The sequence below is a fragment of the Diaphorina citri genome, unplaced genomic scaffold (genome assembly GCF_000475195.1).
Source record: "Diaphorina citri unplaced genomic scaffold, Diaci psyllid genome assembly version 1.1 scaffold3020, whole genome shotgun sequence".
NCBI lineage: Eukaryota > Metazoa > Arthropoda > Insecta > Hemiptera > Psyllidae > Diaphorina > Diaphorina citri.
In genome coordinates this window covers 5,567-24,904 of record NW_007380432.1, presented here as the reverse complement: position 1 = coordinate 24,904, position 19,338 = coordinate 5,567, and the positions used below count along the sequence as shown (strand labels likewise).

The 19,338-nt window shown below is 38.0% G+C and overlaps 2 protein-coding genes and 1 long non-coding RNA gene across 3 annotated transcripts in view; 1 reads left to right on the top strand and 2 right to left on the bottom strand.

The window, feature by feature from the left end:
* Positions 1 to 2,961: 2,961 nt before the first annotated feature.
* Positions 2,962 to 14,504, bottom strand: LOC103519889 (protein son of sevenless-like). Its single transcript, XM_026831208.1, has 3 exons — positions 14,439 to 14,504; positions 10,597 to 13,279; positions 2,962 to 3,258 (listed from the first exon to the last, which is right to left on the bottom strand). The coding sequence occupies exons 1-3, from the start codon at positions 14,502 to 14,504 to the stop codon at positions 3,116 to 3,118; spliced, it is 2,892 nt and encodes a 963-aa protein (XP_026687009.1). The 3' UTR covers positions 2,962 to 3,115.
* Positions 7,621 to 9,553, top strand: LOC113471790. Its single transcript, XR_003394351.1, has 2 exons — positions 7,621 to 7,839; positions 9,459 to 9,553. It is a non-coding gene; the product is annotated as an uncharacterized LOC113471790 (long non-coding RNA).
* Positions 14,389 to 19,338, bottom strand: part of LOC103519886 (glutamate receptor ionotropic, kainate 2-like) — a gene marked incomplete at its 5' end in the record, with an annotated part of 9,771 nt that continues 4,821 nt past the window's right edge. The window contains 6 exons of the mRNA XM_008484971.3: positions 14,389 to 15,114; positions 15,795 to 15,947; positions 16,383 to 16,483; positions 17,029 to 17,202; positions 17,497 to 17,653; positions 18,246 to 18,346. Coding sequence (XP_008483193.2) covers positions 15,046 to 15,114; positions 15,795 to 15,947; positions 16,383 to 16,483; positions 17,029 to 17,202; positions 17,497 to 17,653; positions 18,246 to 18,346 — 755 coding nt within the window. The remainder of the gene's footprint in view (positions 15,115 to 15,794; positions 15,948 to 16,382; positions 16,484 to 17,028; positions 17,203 to 17,496; positions 17,654 to 18,245; positions 18,347 to 19,338) is intronic.

Below are 19,338 nucleotides of genomic sequence, written 5' to 3'. Positions count from 1 at the left end.
TGTGTGATATATCAAATCATGCTATTTTGAACGTATAAATCTTGTGGATATATTAATTTTTCAATTCATTTCTTTTTGGACAATTCGCGGTTTCTGAATTCCGCGAAAACCGCGAACCGCAAAAATTCGAGTGAGTAGTTAAATTTAACGTAGAAAACGAATATGTAATAAAAAATAGGGGTTCTTATTTAAAAATCCAAAGTGGGCACCCAATTCAAGGACTTCGCGAAATTTTTCGCGCATCACGATATTGCCAAAATATCCGCATCAAAAATCAAAAAGTTATGGGTTTTTTGTTTTTCGAAATTTCAAACAGGCTTCGCGAGAAAAACAATTTAAGCATAAATTCTGGGATTTCGGTTACTAGCCTCAGATTTTCAACTCGACACAAAACAGGTATCTCTACCTGCATGAGCACCGATTTTTGGTCCGCCATTTTGATACCAGTATTTGACTGATAAGAAACTGACATGCAACCATGTGATAGACAAGGCTGATGTTCATATCGCTTTTCTCCTATCTCAGAAGAAAAAGAAAAATTCCGTTGGTCCTCATTTTTCCTGCTCTATGACTTTGAAACATCACACAAGTAAGCGCAACTGATCTATTTAAGCATAAATTCTGGGACACCCTGTATATAGTTTCTTACGATTTCGGTCACTAGCCTGTCGACTCAAATTTTCAACTCGACACAAAACAGTTACCTATCTCTAATTGCATGAGCACCGATTTTTGGTCCGCCATTTTGATACCAGTATTTGACTGATAAGAAACTGATATGCAGCCATGAGCCATGTGATAGACAAGGCTGATGTTCATATCGCTTTTCTCCTATCTCGAACCTTTGACTTAGTGATTGTGAGACAAACAAAGATTACTCGTGGTTCATAAAGGTAAATTCGTGCTTGCTAACATGATAACACGTAAGTAATGTAGGTAAAGGCAGGTAAAACATTTTATTAGGTACCTAAATGTAAATGATTAGCCCAGTGGTAACGCTTGCCATGCAGAAAAGTCCAGAGTTCGAATCCCACCATCGGTCAAAAATTTGCACTCCTACTCCTATTTCGATTGCAAATACATATTTCAACGGATTACTTGCTGGTTTAAATGGGAAATACTGTGTCTCTTCTCGCCCATCTGATGAGAGACATACTACGGGATGGGCATGCTACGACAGAGACCACAAGAGCCTAATGTAGCAGGTAGCAGTTGTTTCATTGCTACGAAATAAAAAGGTCGACGATTGACCCCCCCCTTTTCTCCCCCCCGCGAAAAAAAAAAAAAAAAAAAACGTCCTCTGTCACAAACACGAAGAGGCGTGAGTGTATAGCGTTGAATATTTACATTGATTTTTTATTCCGGCGTATTTTCTACAAAAATCCCAAATTCTTGCCAAAAATCTGATGGAAAAAACATACATAGCATGCTTTCAAAATGTTTTAACGAATAGGTAAACATGGACTTTGTGAAGATTGTGCAGTAGAAAGGGCTCAAAAAATAAATTTAAAAAACTTAAAATAAAACTTATTTTGGCCCTCTTGAAAAATGTGATTTTTGCACTTACGCCTCTTCGTGTTTTCGACGACGATGTGTTTCAGATCTTTACGCTGACATAAGACATAAACGGATCGTAATGGAAGATCGTAGGTAGATACTCGTACATAAGTACTGACTTAAGTTTTGTGTACCCATTTTTGTAGGTATTAGCTTTTTTTTTGCAAATTTAACTTTTTTACAACTTATTAAACAGAAGCTGTCATGTCCCGTAAGTGCACAGCTAATACCTATCCATCATATTGTCAATTACCTATTTTATCTACTAAAAGTAGTTATCTATACATACATACTTGATAATGTGAGACATTACATACATAGGTACCTGCCTACAGAATTAGGTGGATAGGTATATTTAATTGTAATTGTAATTGTAATTGTAATTTATTTATTTAAAGTGAATACAATACAGGCAATTGACAAAATATTACATAATGGCAACACCCTATTACATTATAAACTTTAAGTCTTTGACATCGGGAAAATTCTAAATCTACTTACCTATTATGTACCTACTATGCCTAATTAATACTTGTGGAGGGGATTATAATTATTGTTTGCACACATGTGTTGGGTTCGACTGATAAGCGAATATTTTCGAGTGCAAATCAGTCCATAACCTAACCCATTAGGTATTTTTTTTTTTATCTACACTCAAGAGTACAAATTAATTCAAGACTGATTGCATTACCATTCTTTCAGACTGTTACAACGTATTGGAAGTGTGGTCGCGCGACTTTTACATAGTAGAGGGAATTAGCGTGATGTCGCGCTACCACGCGTCCAATGTACGGCAGACCTTTCTCTGTCAGACTTTTTTTTAAAAGAGGTTTGACAGAGGGAACTGACTGTAATTGCTATGGTCTTATCGTCCCGAAATCGCAGAGAGAAGGAAGACAGGATACGAGAAAGCCAGCCGTTCCGAGAACGAACATTATCCCATCAGGATAAAATCCGCCCCGGGCTAGGATCGAAACCGCGGCCTAGCGCTTACAAGGCAGACGCACTACCAACTAAGCTAACTAGGCTGGCCGTCAGACTTTTATGAGGCTAACAAGCAGGGTCCGTCCCTCCGGGAATTTTTTAGCCCGTAGTGATTAGAGAAAATCAGTACCTATGTACCTACCTAATTTGTTTAATATTCAGTTTATTATTATTCTTGATTTGATTTTTTGATTTTACTTTCATGTAATGATTTAAAATCAAGACTAGAGCCCGTTCTCCCTTTATTCCCAATATAATGTTCAAGTCACCCATCCACTATACTGCAGAACATCTTTGGACAGAAGGTAGTGGATTTTTTCCACTGGTAACACAAGACAACTGATTTTCTTCTTTGATTTCTCTATTGCTTCCTTGGCTTCATGCATTGCCCATTTATCTATAGGTGTTAAGCAGTATGATGTACAGGATGTTATGAACTCCTCCGGTTTATATTGCACAGTGGTAGTGGCGGACCCAGTATATTGTATGATGTATAAGGTATATGTCACAGTCATGTATATATATAATAAGGTCTATATTGTATATACAGGGGCATTGTACAGGGTGGGACATGCTAGGATGTACCATTGCCCGGTGCATTGAATTGAAACATGGGCACTTGTTTTCCGAATGAGAAGGGTTTGGGTGGTAGGAGTGGTAACCTTGATGTAGAGCCTGATGGTTTGGAGGGGGAGGGGGAGCTCACATGGAATCTACCAGGGGAGGAGGGATGTTACCTATTTAGTGCACAGGTGGTCTGGTCTGGTGGAAGCAAGTTTTGTCTTTCCACTGGGTGGTATGACCACTAATCATGTTGTCTTACCTAACAAATTATATTGTTTCTTTTATTATTATTTTGATGAAAATGAGAAACTTTGGCAACGAAACTTATATCAATTACAGAAAATATATAATTACTGGAGAAATTCTCCAACTTGAAGGAAGCAACATACCTATGAACATTATCACTTGAAAGTTATGGAAATTAATGGTGGGGATTGATTTTGCTGATTATGGTCAGTTAGTGGAGTGATATTCCAAATAGTTAATTTTGTTGTTTTGTATTCCAAATTGTAAATTGATGGATTGGGAGGAGTTATGGTATTATCACTGCGTTGGCGTTATGTCCTGAAAACAAAGAATATTCAAAATTGCTTAAAATCAGGAGATAAATAATCGATACGAATTGGCTGAAATGGGAAAAAAACATTTGATTTTAATTACTTAGATATTTGTATACCCCTTGAGTAGATACATATTTAGGCCTTGTAATAAAGAAAAAGTTCGTGGCCATATAAACAGATTTTCATTTTCTGGTAGTATAAAAGACTGGAAGAAAAACGCCTTCATTTGATAGTCAAGAGAAAACTTCAACACCTTTGAGTTGTGTTCCTCAAAATGGGTCTGAATTGAACCTCACTCTAAATAAACTTGCACGGTAGCCCTTATAAACAAATTCAAGGCTTTAGGTACCAGTAAGCAACTGAAGCTAATGACAGATGAAATGTAACTCACCTCTAAGTTGAAGAAGACACATGTAGATCCAAGCAGTATGATGTACAGGATGTTATGAACTCCTCCGGTTTATATTGCACAGTGGTAGTGGCGGACCCAGTATATTGTATGATGTATATGGTATATGTCACAGTCATGTATATATATAATAAGGTCTATATTGTATATACAGAGGTACCTAACATCAGTTCGGACTTGGACAAACCAAACCTCAATGACCGACAGACCCGGTATACAAAATGTCCTGGGTCCATGGGTCAGCAACTCTGGATATCGCGGTATGGAGTGATAACATACGATAACATTGTATTCCAATCGTCCTAGGCTATCAAAAATATTTGACCCGGGCCGGAAATCGAACCGAGATCTCGGTATCGTAGTTGTAGAGAACCATAGACCTAGGTAGGTATGTATAGGACTGAAATAATGAAATGTAGGTATGTACCTACACTCCTATAGTGTCCTAGTATTCTAGTGATAATGAGATGAGATTGGGAGGATAGTGTAGGATACCTATGTATATTAGGTTTATTGTATACTGTGTAGGTATCTAGGTAGGTACCTACGTATGTATCTCATTAGCGGATTCCCATAATACCTATTGTGGTTCTAGTTTACACCTATGCAGAATATATTGCAGATAGGTAGGTGGTACCTACCTTCTATTCATTTTTATTACTTTCCTTATCTATAGGATATCTATAGGATGAGTCAGGAGTGAAAATTAAAAGAAAAACAATTTTTACTTTTTACTTTCCTTATCTTATAGGAAATTCCCATAATACCTATTGTGGTTCTAGTTTACACCTATGCAGAATATATTGCAGATAGGTAGGTGGTACCTACCTTCTATTCTAAAAGTTAGGGTAAAAGAACACTCAAATAAGCATCATTCAATAGGATAAGGAAAGTCGTGTGATGTTCACACCAGATTTTTTATTTGTCCATCTGATGAAGGACATTATTATTACAGAATCGGCATACCTACTATAAAACAGAGAGTGGCGTAGCAACTGTTTCATTGCCACAAAATAAAAACGTCAATGAAACACTGTTTTTTTTTCTTCTTCTTCTTTTCCAATAGGTAGGTATAGGTATCAGATACCTCTTTCAATAGGTAGATAGTAGGTAGTCTACCTCTTATAAGATATAAGGTCCTCAAGTCTCATGTTTATAGGGTCTGTAAACAAAATATCTCGAGAACGGTAAGAGCTAGAGACTTGAAATTTGGTATGTAGTTGTCAAATGTGACAAGGACGCGACACGAAACTTTTGGTTAAGATCGGTACAACGGTTGGCGGCATTTTACCGCTTTTTGGCGGTTTTTGATGTAATTTAACAATATCTCGGAAACGGTATAAGCTAAAGACTTGAAATTTGGTATATAGTTCACAAATGTGACAAGGATGCAAACACAAAACGTTTGGTTGAGATGGTTGCTGCGCTTGGCGGTATTTTGACTGCTTTTGGACAGATTTCGACCGATTTTGGCATTAGACGATTCGCGGTTTCCGAATTCCGCGAAAACCGCGAACCGCAAAAATTCGAGTGAGTAGTTAAATTTAACGTAGAAAACGAATATGTAAGTAATAAAAAATAGGGGTTCTTATTTAAAAATCCAAAGTTGGCACCCAATTTGCGGACTTCGCGAAATTTTTCGCGCATCACGATATTGCCAAAACATCAGCATCAATAATCAAAAAGTTACGGGTTTTTTGTTTTTCGAAATTTCAAACAGGCTCCGAGAAAAACAATGGAGCAGTTGCAGTTGGGTAAAAATTATGAATAAAAGGTCGATTCCTACGTAAAAAGTTGTGAAAAATCCAAATCTGAAGTCAAAACTCCGAAAAAGTAACTTTAAAAGGTCGAAAATTCAATTTTTAATTGCCGTTTTAATTAAAAAGTTCAAAGAGTTCTCTTATAAGATATAAGGTCCTCAAGTCTCATGTTTATAGAAATGAAGATCCTTAATCCTTGGACTAAGTATTTGATCATTAATTCATGGATAAACCTCACTCCAAATTTTGGATCAGTTCCAACTATTCCAGTGTTTACATTCCTTACAAGGCGAAAGTGATTTAACAGTACGGTAGTGCGAGACGTCAAGTTCCGTACCAAATTTTAGACATTTTGACTGCACAGAGTAATGGCGCGGGCACATTAAGCTCTGTTTTTCATTCCAGCTGGTTGGTCTGCCCTGTCGCGGGTCCGATTTTATCCAAATGTACCTATACCTAACTTCATTGTTGAAATCTGCGTTTAAGTCATTGATAAAACTCGCCATTCATGGTTAACGCTCTTTAGAACTTACACCTTATAAGATCTTCAGACGATAATTAATAAGATCCTTATAGTTAGGTGTGTAACTGTAACACCTATTAGGTAAGTATACCAGATTTTATTAACATAGGCAATTATTTAAGGATTTTAAGGCAATAGAGACAACGCACGATAACTCAGTAGGTATTATGTGTGGTGACTGTGGTGCATTGTACCTATCTCAGTGCATTCTGCGTTATGTGTGCTGTTCTACTTCAATATATTATAAGAATATGTATCTATCTATCTATCTATGTATGTACCTAAGTATCTACGAGCTGTATGGTATTCCGGATTAGAATATGTAGCCGCCTACCTTTTTTACTGAAACAGCGTGTTAGGTACAGGGTGTCTTAAGAACAGAGAGACAATGTGACATTTGAACGAACGAAGTGATTTCTGAATTTTAACTCGACGAAATTAAGTTCCCTTTAGATTCTTTTTGTTTCACTTTTTTCAAGACGCTATTAAATTAATCAAGCCCTGGATGTAAGCGAGTGTCCATAGGGAACTGTAACTGATGGTCATATCGCCCCGAAAGCGAAGAGATAAGGAAGACAGGATAGGAGAAAGCCAGCCGTTCCGAGAACAAACTTTATTTGTTTAGGATAAAATCCGTCCCGGGCGGAAATCTAAACCGCGGCCTAGCGCTTACAAGGCAGAAGCGCTACCAACCAAGCTAAATAATCTGGCAGTTAATGCAAAGTTGCTTTGAGGAACGTACCTATTTCGTTCTATTTTCTCCTTATTCACGTAAGTAGGTAGGTACTCCTTGCAAAGGCTGATTATATATGCATCCCCGATTCCAAAAATCACATTAGAAAAATTTCTGTCTGTATGTGTGTGTGTGTGTGTGTGTGTGTGTGTGTGTATGTATGTATGTCTGTCTGTTACGCTAAATAGACCTTTGGTTGTCCTCTTTTTACGCAAAAACGGCTCGACCGATTTTGATGAAATTTTTTGTGGTTGTTAAGAAAAGTACTCCGGGTGACATGGGCTACTTAAAATTGTCACATTCCATCCTGATTCAAAATGGATTTATAGAAAGACACACATAACATTAAAGTTACTAGAATTGTTCGATATTCAATTTCATTCAGGGAAAATATAATGTACAAGCCCAAAATTTAATCAAATTCAACATTCGATGATTTCAAAGAAAAAGTTCAACAATTTTCATACGATAAACAATGCAATTTAATATCACTACATATTATGAGTAATTTGTCAAAATTCTGGTTTAATTTATAGAAAGACACACATAACATTAAAGTTACTAGAATTGTTCGATATTCAATTTCATTCAGGGAAAATATAATGTACAAGCCCAATATTTAATCAAATTCAACGTTCAATTATTTCAAAGAAAAAGTTCAACAATTTTCATACGATAAACAATGTAATTTAATATCACTACATATGATGAGTAATTTGTCAAAATTCTGGTTTACTTTTTTGCCCTAGGTTTTGCCACAGTATTTTCCCTGAATTTCGATAAAGAAAGCGACCAACGGGCTATTCCTTAAGATTGCTGATCAAACCTTAAGGGATACCTACAGAAAAAAAAAACTTGGTCACGTTATTCTTTGATCTTCACTTTAACTAGGTTCCTAAGGTATTTTTTATACAATCCTACTTTTGTCTTTATATTTAACTAAACAATTACTGGAGAAATTCTCCAACTTGAAGGAAGCAACATACCTATGAACATTATCACTTGAAAGTTATGGAAATTAATGGTGGGGATTCATTTTGCTGATTATGGTCAGTTAGTGGAGTGATATTCCAAGTAGTTAATTTTGTTGTTTTGTATTCCAAAGTGTAAATTGATGGATTGGGAGGAGTTATGGTATTATCACTTCGTTGGCGTTATGTCCTGAAAACAAAGAATATTCAAAATTGCTTAAAATCAGGAGATAAATAATCGATACGAATTGGCTGACATGGGAAAAAACATTTCATTTTACCTAATTACTTAGATATTTGTATACCCCTTGAGTAGATACATATTTAGGCCTTGTAATAAAGAAAAAGTTCGTGGCCATATAAACAGATTTTCATTTTTTGGTAGTATAAAAGACTGGAAGAAAAACTCCTTCATTTGATAGCCAAGAGAAAACTTCAACACCTTTGAGTTGTTTTCCTCAAAATGGGTCTGAATTGAACCTCACTCTAAATAAACTTGCACGGTAGCCCTTATAAACAAATTCAAGGCTTTAGGTACCAGTAAGCAACTGAAGCTATAACCTTCTGAGGTCAACTTGTATCAATATTTATTTAAATTTAGAATGTCAATACCTGATTCTTTATCTATCTACATTTTGAATCACATCGCTTTGTACTTCATCAGTTAATCATGACATAATTATTTGTTTATTATATAATCTATTAATTATTTGTTTCTATTATTTTGCAAATACTGTTTATTAGATGATTATAATTTTAATTCTTCATAACGTTTCTTTCAGTAGGTAGGTTATTAATTCAGTGTCGAAATAAAAAGCACTTCTCTCGAGCAAAACAATATCAATGTGTTTGTTTTTGTTTTGAAAAAAATATACCTCTCAGACAAAATTTACAATCGTTCGAAAAAAACAAGCGTTTCAAAACTCTACCCACTGCCAAGTAAAGAAACACTGAGCACAAAAAGTTAAAGATAAAGCAAAAAGAAAGAAATAAAAATACAACAAACACAAGTGAAATGTTTATCACATATTCCGCGATTAAATTCTACAAAAATAATTCGTGGCAATAATCGTAAATCTGGATTTATCAAACAAATAATCGCACTTAAAGGAAGACAAAATTGTTACTGTGGGGAAAAAAAAAACATGTAAATACTATGTCACAAATAATCCTACAATACATTAAATTTATAGAAAGACACACATAACATTAAAGTTACTAGAATTGTTCGATATTCAATTTCATTCAGGGAAAATATAATGTACAAGCCCAAAATTTAATCAAATTCAACATTCGATGATTTCAAAGAAAAAGTTCAACAATTTTCATACGATAAACAATGCAATTTAATATCACTACATATTATGAGTAATTTGTCAAAATTCTGGTTTACCTAGGTTTTGCCACAGTATTTTCCCTGAATTTCGATAAAGAAAGCGACCAACGGGCTATTCCTTAAGATTGCTGATCAAACCTTAAGGGATACCTACAGAAAAAAAAAACTTGGTCACGTTATTCTTTGATCTTCACTTTAACTAGGTTCCTAAGGTATTTTTTATACAATCCTACTTTTGTCTTTATATTTAACTAAACAATTACTGGAGAAATTCTCCAACTTGAAGGAAGCAACATACCTATGAACATTATCACTTGAAAGTTATGGAAATTAATGGTGGGGATTGATTTTGCTGATTATGGTCAGTTAGTGGAGTGATATTCCAAATAGTTAATTTTGTTGTTTTGTATTCCAAATTGTAAATTGATGGATTGGGAGGAGTTATGGTATTATCACTGCGTTGGCGTTATGTCCTGAAAACAAAGAATATTCAAAATTGCTTAAAATCAGGAGATAAATAATCGATACGAATTGGCTGAAATGGGAAAAAAACATTTGATTTTAATTACTTAGATATTTGTATACCCCTTGAGTAGATACATATTTAGGCCTTGTAATAAAGAAAAAGTTCGTGGCCATATAAACAGATTTTCATTTTCTGGTAGTATAAAAGACTGGAAGAAAAACGCCTTCATTTGATAGTCAAGAGAAAACTTCAACACCTTTGAGTTGTGTTCCTCAAAATGGGTCTGAATTGAACCTCACTCTAAATAAACTTGCACGGTAGCCCTTATAAACAAATTCAAGGCTTTAGGTACCAGTAAGCAACTGAAGCTAATGACAGATGAAATGTAACTCACCTCTAAGTTGAAGAAGACACATGTAGATCCAAGCAGTATGATGTACAGGATGTTATGAACTCCTCCGGTTTATATTGCACAGTGGTAGTGGCGGACCCAGTATATTGTATGATGTATAAGGTATATGTCACAGTCATGTATATATATAATAAGGTCTATATTGTATATACAGGGGCATTGTACAGGGTGGGACATGCTAGGATGTACCATTGCCCGGTGCATTGAATTGAAACATGGGCACTTGTTTTCCGAATGAGAAGGGTTTGGGTGGTAGGAGTGGTAACCTTGATGTAGAGCCTGATGGTTTGGAGGGGGAGGGGGAGCTCACATGGAATCTACCAGGGGAGGAGGGGGAGGGATCAGGGGAGGATGCATAGCCTGGGGGGCTGGAGAGGGAGGGGCGTGTTTCACGACGTGGTGGGAGGGGGGGAGGGGAGATATCTCTGGAGTGTACACTTTGATCACTGGTAGACACTTCACGCCGTCTGTTAGTACGTGGAGGCAGGGGCGGCGGAGAGTAGAGACCATCAAATGTAGATCCCATCAGACCAGGAGAGTCTTCACCACTGAACTCCGGGCCTGAGCTACTCCCTGGTCTTAATGTTATAGTAGAGGATGCTAAGCTCTGTACAGACTGTGTACTAAACATACTGAATGCTGTGGACACAGAGCCAGGGCTTTGAGAACCATTCGCATTGGATAACATGATGGGAGCGAACACAGTGAACTCTGAGTTAGCGGTGGGTGGTGTTAGAGGTGTTTGTGGTGTACCATCACTCTCAGATAGAGGTGAGTTCTTAGGTCCTGTGATCTTATTCACAGTCAGTGCAGGGAGATTGTTTCTCGCCATATAGTTCTTGGATGCTTTGATCCCAGGTGACTTGAGACTAAGGTTCGGCCAACGCCTTGGTATATCTTTCCTCAGCTTTGCATATCTTGGCTCGATCTTGAGAGATTGCTCGTATAGGTAATTGCTAATATCAATCTCCTTCCAATTGTCAAAGGGTGTCAAGTTTTCTAGAAATCGTCTTATCCTGGGTTCTACACTCAAACAATAGGGGGAGTTTTGGAATTGTTGAATTTCTCCTGTGATCTCTGCCACACGTCTTCTCTTACTAAAGTTGATGAGTTCTTCATTTGAGTTGGGGAGATAGTCAGGATTACCTTCCTCTATATGCAAGATGTTGGTCAAATACATGCCGAAGAATGGAACACATGGTGGATTGATGGATCTCAATCTCTCTTGATATTTTCTGAAGTGGTCATTTCCTAGTTCTCTCAGTTCTACAAGAGCATTCTCTAGTCTGGCGGGGAGTGCTTGGAATGTACACTTGAGTCTATAGACAGAGGCTGAGCCTAGTGCAGACACAATCGCTAGAACACCATTGAAGTTATTGAGATCATTAAGCACCATCATGATTTCAATGGCACGCGACACGATGGCAATTCTTTCCTCGAGATTTTCTGTCTCTACAATCGTTTTCTCCAGCCATCTTGTAAAGTTTGTGGTATGTTTGATGATTTTGAGTAGGTTGGGGGATTTCTCTTCCTTGTTACTCTTGGTCCATGCACTTCCTACTATTTCAGATGGTTTCACAGCGCGGTAATATTCAGACTCGAGTAATGTTAACTGTCTGGCAATCTCTACAGGATGTAAGACTAGAATATTCCATTCCTCTTCGGAACACTTGAGATGCCATTCTATGGGCGGTGGAGATCTATCGAAAGCAAACTTGATCTGTTTCTGTAATTCCAGGGGATCTGTCTTACGGAAAATGACTTTACTCACAGAATCTACCCACTTCCTCATGGATTTGCCGTTGATGGTTTCAAGGAATAACTTGAGTTGTTCTAACAGATGTGCGTCCTGTTCAAAATCATAGAAATGATGATCTACCCAATGTCGAAGTACATTGAGTACTCGGAACTGGACAGGTTGTACATATTCCTTCCTAAACTTCTTCAAATCTTCTCGTACAGTACCTTGGAACTCTGGAATACTGAACCGTTCTATGAGGAGCTGTAGGAAGTTGAGTGGTGTACAGAAGCTACGGTATGTAGTGAGGAATGTACGAACAAACGCAGGATCAGCATAGATATGATACGTCAATCTCTCCACCAGCTTATACAGGGTGGCACCTTTGATCAATGGCACCCCGGTATGATTATCTTTCTCCTCAAGGATAATATTAGCAGGACAGTCTGGTTCCGAGAACTTATAGAGTTCTGGAGATGGTTGACGGAGTGGATGTTTCTTTTCTTCATCCAATAAGATACTATCCAAGGTTCTCTCAAACATACTCTTTGTATTGAGCATGATCAGGTCTGCCATCCAGTTGTTCTTATCTTCTGGACTATTCGCTATGAGAATCACAGGGGAACCACATCTTGGTACAATCTGGAATGCATTCTTATAATCATCCGAGTCTGGTAGATCCAATATCTCTATCCTACGTATGAAGAATCTCTCCTTGAGTCTATACTCGCCTTGGTTCCCCCCGAGTGGTGCTGTCACAGACACTGAGGTACGCTTACTATTAGGCTTACATAGGAGAAGTAAGCCATCAAATAGAAAACACACACGCTCTGTACTCTCAGTCTTCTTGCCAATGTTGAGTTTAAGCAATGTATCCTCTCTAAAGAATTCATTACAGCATTGACCAATGTCTACACTTGTCCATCCATCCACTGTCTTGGATAATTCGTTCGTTTTCTCTATCGCTTGCTGTCGCTTCAATCTGTTGTAAGCTCTGATACCTGTGTCTCTACCATTCCTGGGATAATTCTGTAGTGAGTCAGACAGATCAACTTGAAGTGCTTTCAGTAAACCTTCCACTTGAATTAAGCTCTCCCTATCTTCCTTGTCTGGGGAGAGACCTCGCAAGATTCGAATATAGTCGAAATAGAGAAAGCAATGCCAGAGGGGATGTAGGAATAGTTTAGGCAAGTAGTACTTGACAGCCTCTTTGAAACCTTGTCCACCTGAAACGACATTAATAGAATCATTAATACAATGGTTCCCCTACCTCAACAGAAATAAAAGTAATCTTCTACCATAAACTTTTCAACCAGTTATATTCTGATGGGAAACATATGAAGTACTACATAATGGGAATATCTCTAAGTAGCGCGGTCAAACTTTCTTGACTTGGCGGGGCGGAGCGCTACCGCGCTCCTTAATGCTACTACATGAGGTTAAACATAATAATAATAATAATAATAATAATAATAATAATAATAATAAAAGATATAAGAATCAACCACAGATCAAAACGAAGATAACACTTGCAGGAATAGTTCCTAGTCCATCCAAGAGAGTTCGGCACTTCCTAATAGGTCCTAAAAAAGGGCGGTGCATCGTTTTGCCCCGATGTACCGTTTTGTCCCGTGTTCCTCTATTTTTATTTTAATAGATCAGTTGCGCTTACTTGGGTGGTGTTTCAAAGTCATAGAGCAGGAAAAATGAGGACCAACGGAATTTTTCTTTTTCTTCTACGACTTCTAGATCCCGAGATAAATCGATTTAAAAAATACCGGTAAATCGTAAACTTTGACGTCACGGCATACGCTCCCGTAGGCGATGACGTCACATCAAATGTCCCGAGCAAAGCTCCCTTGCAGGCAACGCATTAATGTGTTTGTGCGCATACGCTTCTGCGCAGTTTTTTCTGCTCCTCCGCTAGCGTGCTTGCATAGTGGTGCTACCTAGCGGACAAAAATAACAACTGCGTTAAGTCTGACGTCACAAATCTTTGAACTTTTTCATTAAAAAAATTGAATTTTCGACCTTTTACAGTTGTTTTTTCGGAGTTTTGACCTCAGATTTGGATTTTTCTTAACTTTTTACATAGGAATCGACCATTTATTTATAATTTTTACCCACTTGCAACTCCTCCATTAGATGGTTCGTTTTTTTTTCACACTCAGGTAGGTAGGTACCTTCCTAAGTAGTTCTATTGACAAAATTTTCAACACAATATTTTTATTGGTGCATGACAAACTCTGAATCAGCCTGACACAATGTCTTTTATTACGAATAGTTCATAAAGTTTTTAATGATTCTTATAGGTAGGTAATTTAATTACATAATTTTATTATAAAACAACGAAATTGGTATATATATTTTATGTATTTATAATTATTTACCTAACAATAATAATTATCTACACAGGCTCCAGGACCTCATTCATCACTATTTTGCTACTAATTTCTTTGTCCACTAGTGGAGGGTGTTTGAAAGGGGACATCCATTTGGCTTTCTCCTTAGTCCTATGACATAAAGACCTACCTATAGGTAATTATTACGGTCAAAAGTTTTGTACTTACACAATCTACGATTTTTCTTGGAAGCGGATTGAACGATAGAAGAAGAAAAAGAGGATTGATAGAGGGGGAACTGTAGGTAACTGCCCAGGTCTTATCGTCCGGAAAGCGCAGAGAGAAGGAAGGCAGGATCGGAGAAAGCCAGCCGTCCCGAAAATGAACCTTATCAAGTACCAGACTAAAGAGGAAACAGGTGATTTCTCAAGTACCTACCTACATCTAGTCTGGAAGGTCTAAAATCCCAAATGATTTTTTTTTAAATTTATTTTAAAAGGAGCACGACTTCGAATTCCAAAGTCCCTTTAATCCCAAATGAACATAAGTAAAGAATACCGAGTTTGTAAACTCTTTGGGTACTCTTTGTAAAATTTACAATCAAGAGCTCTCATGGAATCGAAACTGAACGTTAGGGAAATGTTGACTCTGACCCGCGGATTCGCTGAGAGGGTCAGAGCACAGTGATGGCTATATGTCCGGTTCGTATCCGATGGGTGACTTCTTAATTTCCATCATCGGCAGAATTCCGGAGTCCTGCTGAAATCAGAAAGGATCAGAAACATCAAATTTTGCTAACCACTTACACGTATTATCTAATTATTTACCTATCTGTATAGAATGTATAGATGTGTGATTTTTCTTTTGTTTTTATGTTCTACTTTTTATGTCGCTACTGGTAGGTACCTACTTGATAAGTTTAGTGATAACTCAATATTCTGATCTAGGTATGAGTTTGCAAACGGAAACCCTTGGCTAGATTGAGTTACGATTTGTATGAGCGCCGTAAAACTAATTGAGTATGCAATGTGCCAGAGACAAAAAATAGTGGAGATGTCTGGTTCACTTTTCTTGCTCCATAGTCCATATCCATAGCATAAAATACTCAACTAAGTACCTAAGATCTATTTTAAGTCTAGTTTTCACTCTTTTTATGTTTACGAGATACATTTTCTCTAATTTCTCAGGATAAGTAAGGAAGTTTTATATATAGTTCCCTTATTTACCATATATTATGTATTGTTTATTTCTTATTCTTGTAAATAAACAGGGCTCTGACCCTTGCTTTATAATAATATAAAATAAAAAAAATCTCTAATTTTGTGTGTCAGGTCCGTCATTTTGCCAGTCTATTTGTCTCAAAGTAAGGACATTGCTTCCTTCAAATGAGAATGATATGAGGTTAAAGGAGGTTGAAATGTCGATGTTCTAAAACTTACTCCATTCATGTGGGGCATATCGAGTCCCGCAGGCACATAGGTTGTCCCTGGGGAACATCGTACACAACCTCGCTTGAGCGCGGGCCTCTGACGAGATCCGTGGCATCGAATAGCGAACCTCAGCTCCTCAGCCATCTCTGAACACAATGATTGCTGTAAATAGAATACAATACATAGGTAGGTAAGTTGCAGGAATAGTTCCTAGTCCATCGAAGAGAGGTCAGCACTTCCTAGTTCCTAAAAAGGCTGGGGTGTCGTTTTGCCCCGAAGTGCCGTTTCGCTCCGTGTTCCCCTATAAAGGTACCTATTTCACGGACTCTTCTTCTCCTTATCCTCCTCCTCCTCCTTCTTCTTCTTCTTCTTCTGCACCTCTTCCCAAGTTGGGGTCGGCGTTGCCCTCCTTTATTTTATCTCTCCTTACCCCCTCCTATCAAAAGCCTCTGTCATTCTCCTCCCTTCCCTCTCAAATCTTCCCCAGGGCTGCTCAAAGTATTTCATACACACGGTCCACAAAATCAGGCATGCATGGAGGCCCTGGTCAGATGGTTACAGATTAGGATACATAGGTACTAAGGATTTTCTACTTACGCGGTCAGTTTGAGCATTTTTCTTCGAGTTCCAACAGAACTCCAGAATGGCGACCAAAATGGCCAACGCTAGACCACACAGGAGAACAACGAACACTCCACCTGAAAATCAAAGTCGAATCAATTCAACTAAGCCAGTCAAGTTCTTTGAGAGTAGAACGCCAGCTAGTAAGTGGCAGGTTGTGGGTTCGATTTCCGCCTTTAGCGATCTTTATCCTAGCCGATAGGGTTTGTTCTCGGAACGGCCAACTTTTTCCTGTCCTCCTTCTCCCTTTGCTTTCGGGACGATAAGATCTTACCCGTTAAAGTTCCTTCTATCAAACCCATTACACTCCGATGTACGACTTCTATTTTAAAGGGGTTAAACCTCTTTCTCTCTCCGCTTTCGGGATGATACTTAATTCAATTCAATTCAATTTTTATTGTATTTTGAATACACATTATATACAATTTACAAATAATGACATAATTTACAATAAACGATGACGAAAAACAGTTATAACTAGAGACATAAGATTCGAGATTACATTAAACATTACAAAGATTAAAGATTACATTAAAGATTCGAGAGTGTTTTTAAACGTATTGATACCTTCGTTGTTGTACAGTTCCCTCTATAAAGCATCTTTAAAAAAAAAACAACTCACCAATATTCTCTACTCCCAGAGCGTTGGCTTTGGACTCCTTGTTCTTGTCGTCTCTATTACACACGTCCCCTGTATTCTTCCACCACTTATCATACAACATCTGTATGGTACCCTTCTCCTGAAGCTCGAGAATAGCCAGCGAGATTAGTTGCGATTTGTATGAGCGCCGTAAAACTAATTGAGTATGCAATGTGCCAGAAACAAAAAAATAGTGGAGATGTCTGGTTCACTTTTCTTGCTCCATAGTCCATATCCATAGAATAAAATACTCAACTAAGTACCTAAGATCTATTTTAAGTCTAGTTTTCACTCTTTTTATGTTTACGAGATACCTACCTACATTTTCTCTAATTTTGTGTGTCAGGTCCGTCATTTCGCCAGTCTATTTGTCTCAAAGTAAGGACATTGCCTCCTTCAAGTGAGAATGATATCAGATTAAAGGAGGTTGAAATGTCGATGTTCTAAAACTTACTCCATTCATGTGGGGCATATCGAGCCCGGCAGGCACATAGGTTGTCCCTGGGGAACATCGTACACAACCTCGCTTGAGCGCGGGCCTCTGACGAGATCCGTGGCATCGAATAGCGAACCTCAGCTCCTCAGCCATCTCTGAACACAATGATTGCTGTAAATAGAATACAATACATAGGTAGGTGTTTCAAAAAGGAATATTTACAATAGTGTTTTGCGGGAATACAATAGTCCTACGAACTGGACTTGACACATAGGGATTTCGTTAAGAAAAGGCCACCTATTTTTATGTACCTAATGTAGGTAGGGGAACATGGGGCAAAAAGGCACCTCGAATGCTTATGAGGTCCTAACTAAAAAAATCAAGAGAGGTCAGCACTTCCTAGTTCCTAAAAAGGCTGGGGTGTCGTTTTGCCCCGAAGTGCCGTTTCGCTCCGTGTTCCCCTATAAAGGTACCTATTTCACGGACTCTTCTTCTCCTTATCCTTCTCCTCCTCCTCCTTCTTCTTCTTCTTCTTCTTCTGCACTTCTTCCCAAGTTGGGGTCGGCGTTGCCCTCCTTTATTTTATCTCTCCTTACCCCCTCCTATCAAAAGCCTCTGTCATTCTCCTCCCTTCCCTCTCAAATCTTCCCCAGGGCTGCTCAAAGTATTTCATACACACGGTCCACAAAATCAGGCATGCATGGAGGCCCTGGTCAGTTGGTTACAGATTAGGATACATAGGTACTAAGGATTTTCTACTTACGCGGTCAGTTTGAGCATTTTTCTTCGAGTTCCAACAGAACTCCAGAATGGCGACCAAAATGGCCAACGCTAGACCACACAGGAGAACAACGAACACTCCACCTGAAAATCAAAGTCGAATCAATTCAACCAAGCCAGTCAAGTTCTTGGAGAGCAGAGCGCCAGCTGGTAAGTGCTAGGTCGCGGGTTCGATTTCTGCCCTGAGTGAACTTTATCTTAGCCGATAAAGTCGAATCAATATCAATTTATTCAAGATTAACCAAGCTAGCCTAGTTCTTTGAGAGTAGAACGCCTGCTAGTAAGTGGCAGGTTGTGGGTTCGATTTCCGCCTTTAGCGACCTTTATCCTAGCCGATAGGGTTTGTTCTCGGAACGGCTTTTTCCTGCTTTCTCCCTTTGATTTCCGGGCGATAAGATCTTACCCGTTAAAGTTCCTTCTATCAAACCCATTACAGTCCGAAGTACGACTTCTATTTTAAAGGGATGATCTCTCCGCTTTCGGGATGATACTTAATACCTTCCTTGTTGTACAGTTCCCTCTATCAAGCATCTAAAAAAAAAAAAAAAAAAAAAAAAACCAATATTCTAAGCCAGTCAAGTTCTTTGAGAGTAGAACGCCAGCTAGTAAGTGGCAGGTTGTGGGTTCGATTTCCGCCTTTAGCGATCTTTATCCTAGCCGATAGGGTTTGTTCTCGGAACGGCCAACTTTTTCCTGTCCTCCTTCTCCCTTTGCTTTCGGGACGATAAGATCTTACCCGTTAAAGTTCCTTCTATCAAACCCATTACACTCCGATGTACGACTTCTATTTTAAAGGGGTTAAACCTCTTTCTCTCTCCGCTTTCGGGATGATACTTAATTCAATTCAATTCAATTTTTATTGTATTTTGAATACACATTATATACAATTTACAAATAATGACATAATTTACAATAAACGATGACGAAAAACAGTTATAACTAGAGACATAAGATTCGAGATTACATTAAACATTACAAAGATTAAAGATTACATTAAAGATTCGAGAGTGTTTTTAAACGTATTGATACCTTCGTTGTTGTACAGTTCCCTCTATAAAGCATCTTTAAAAAAAAAA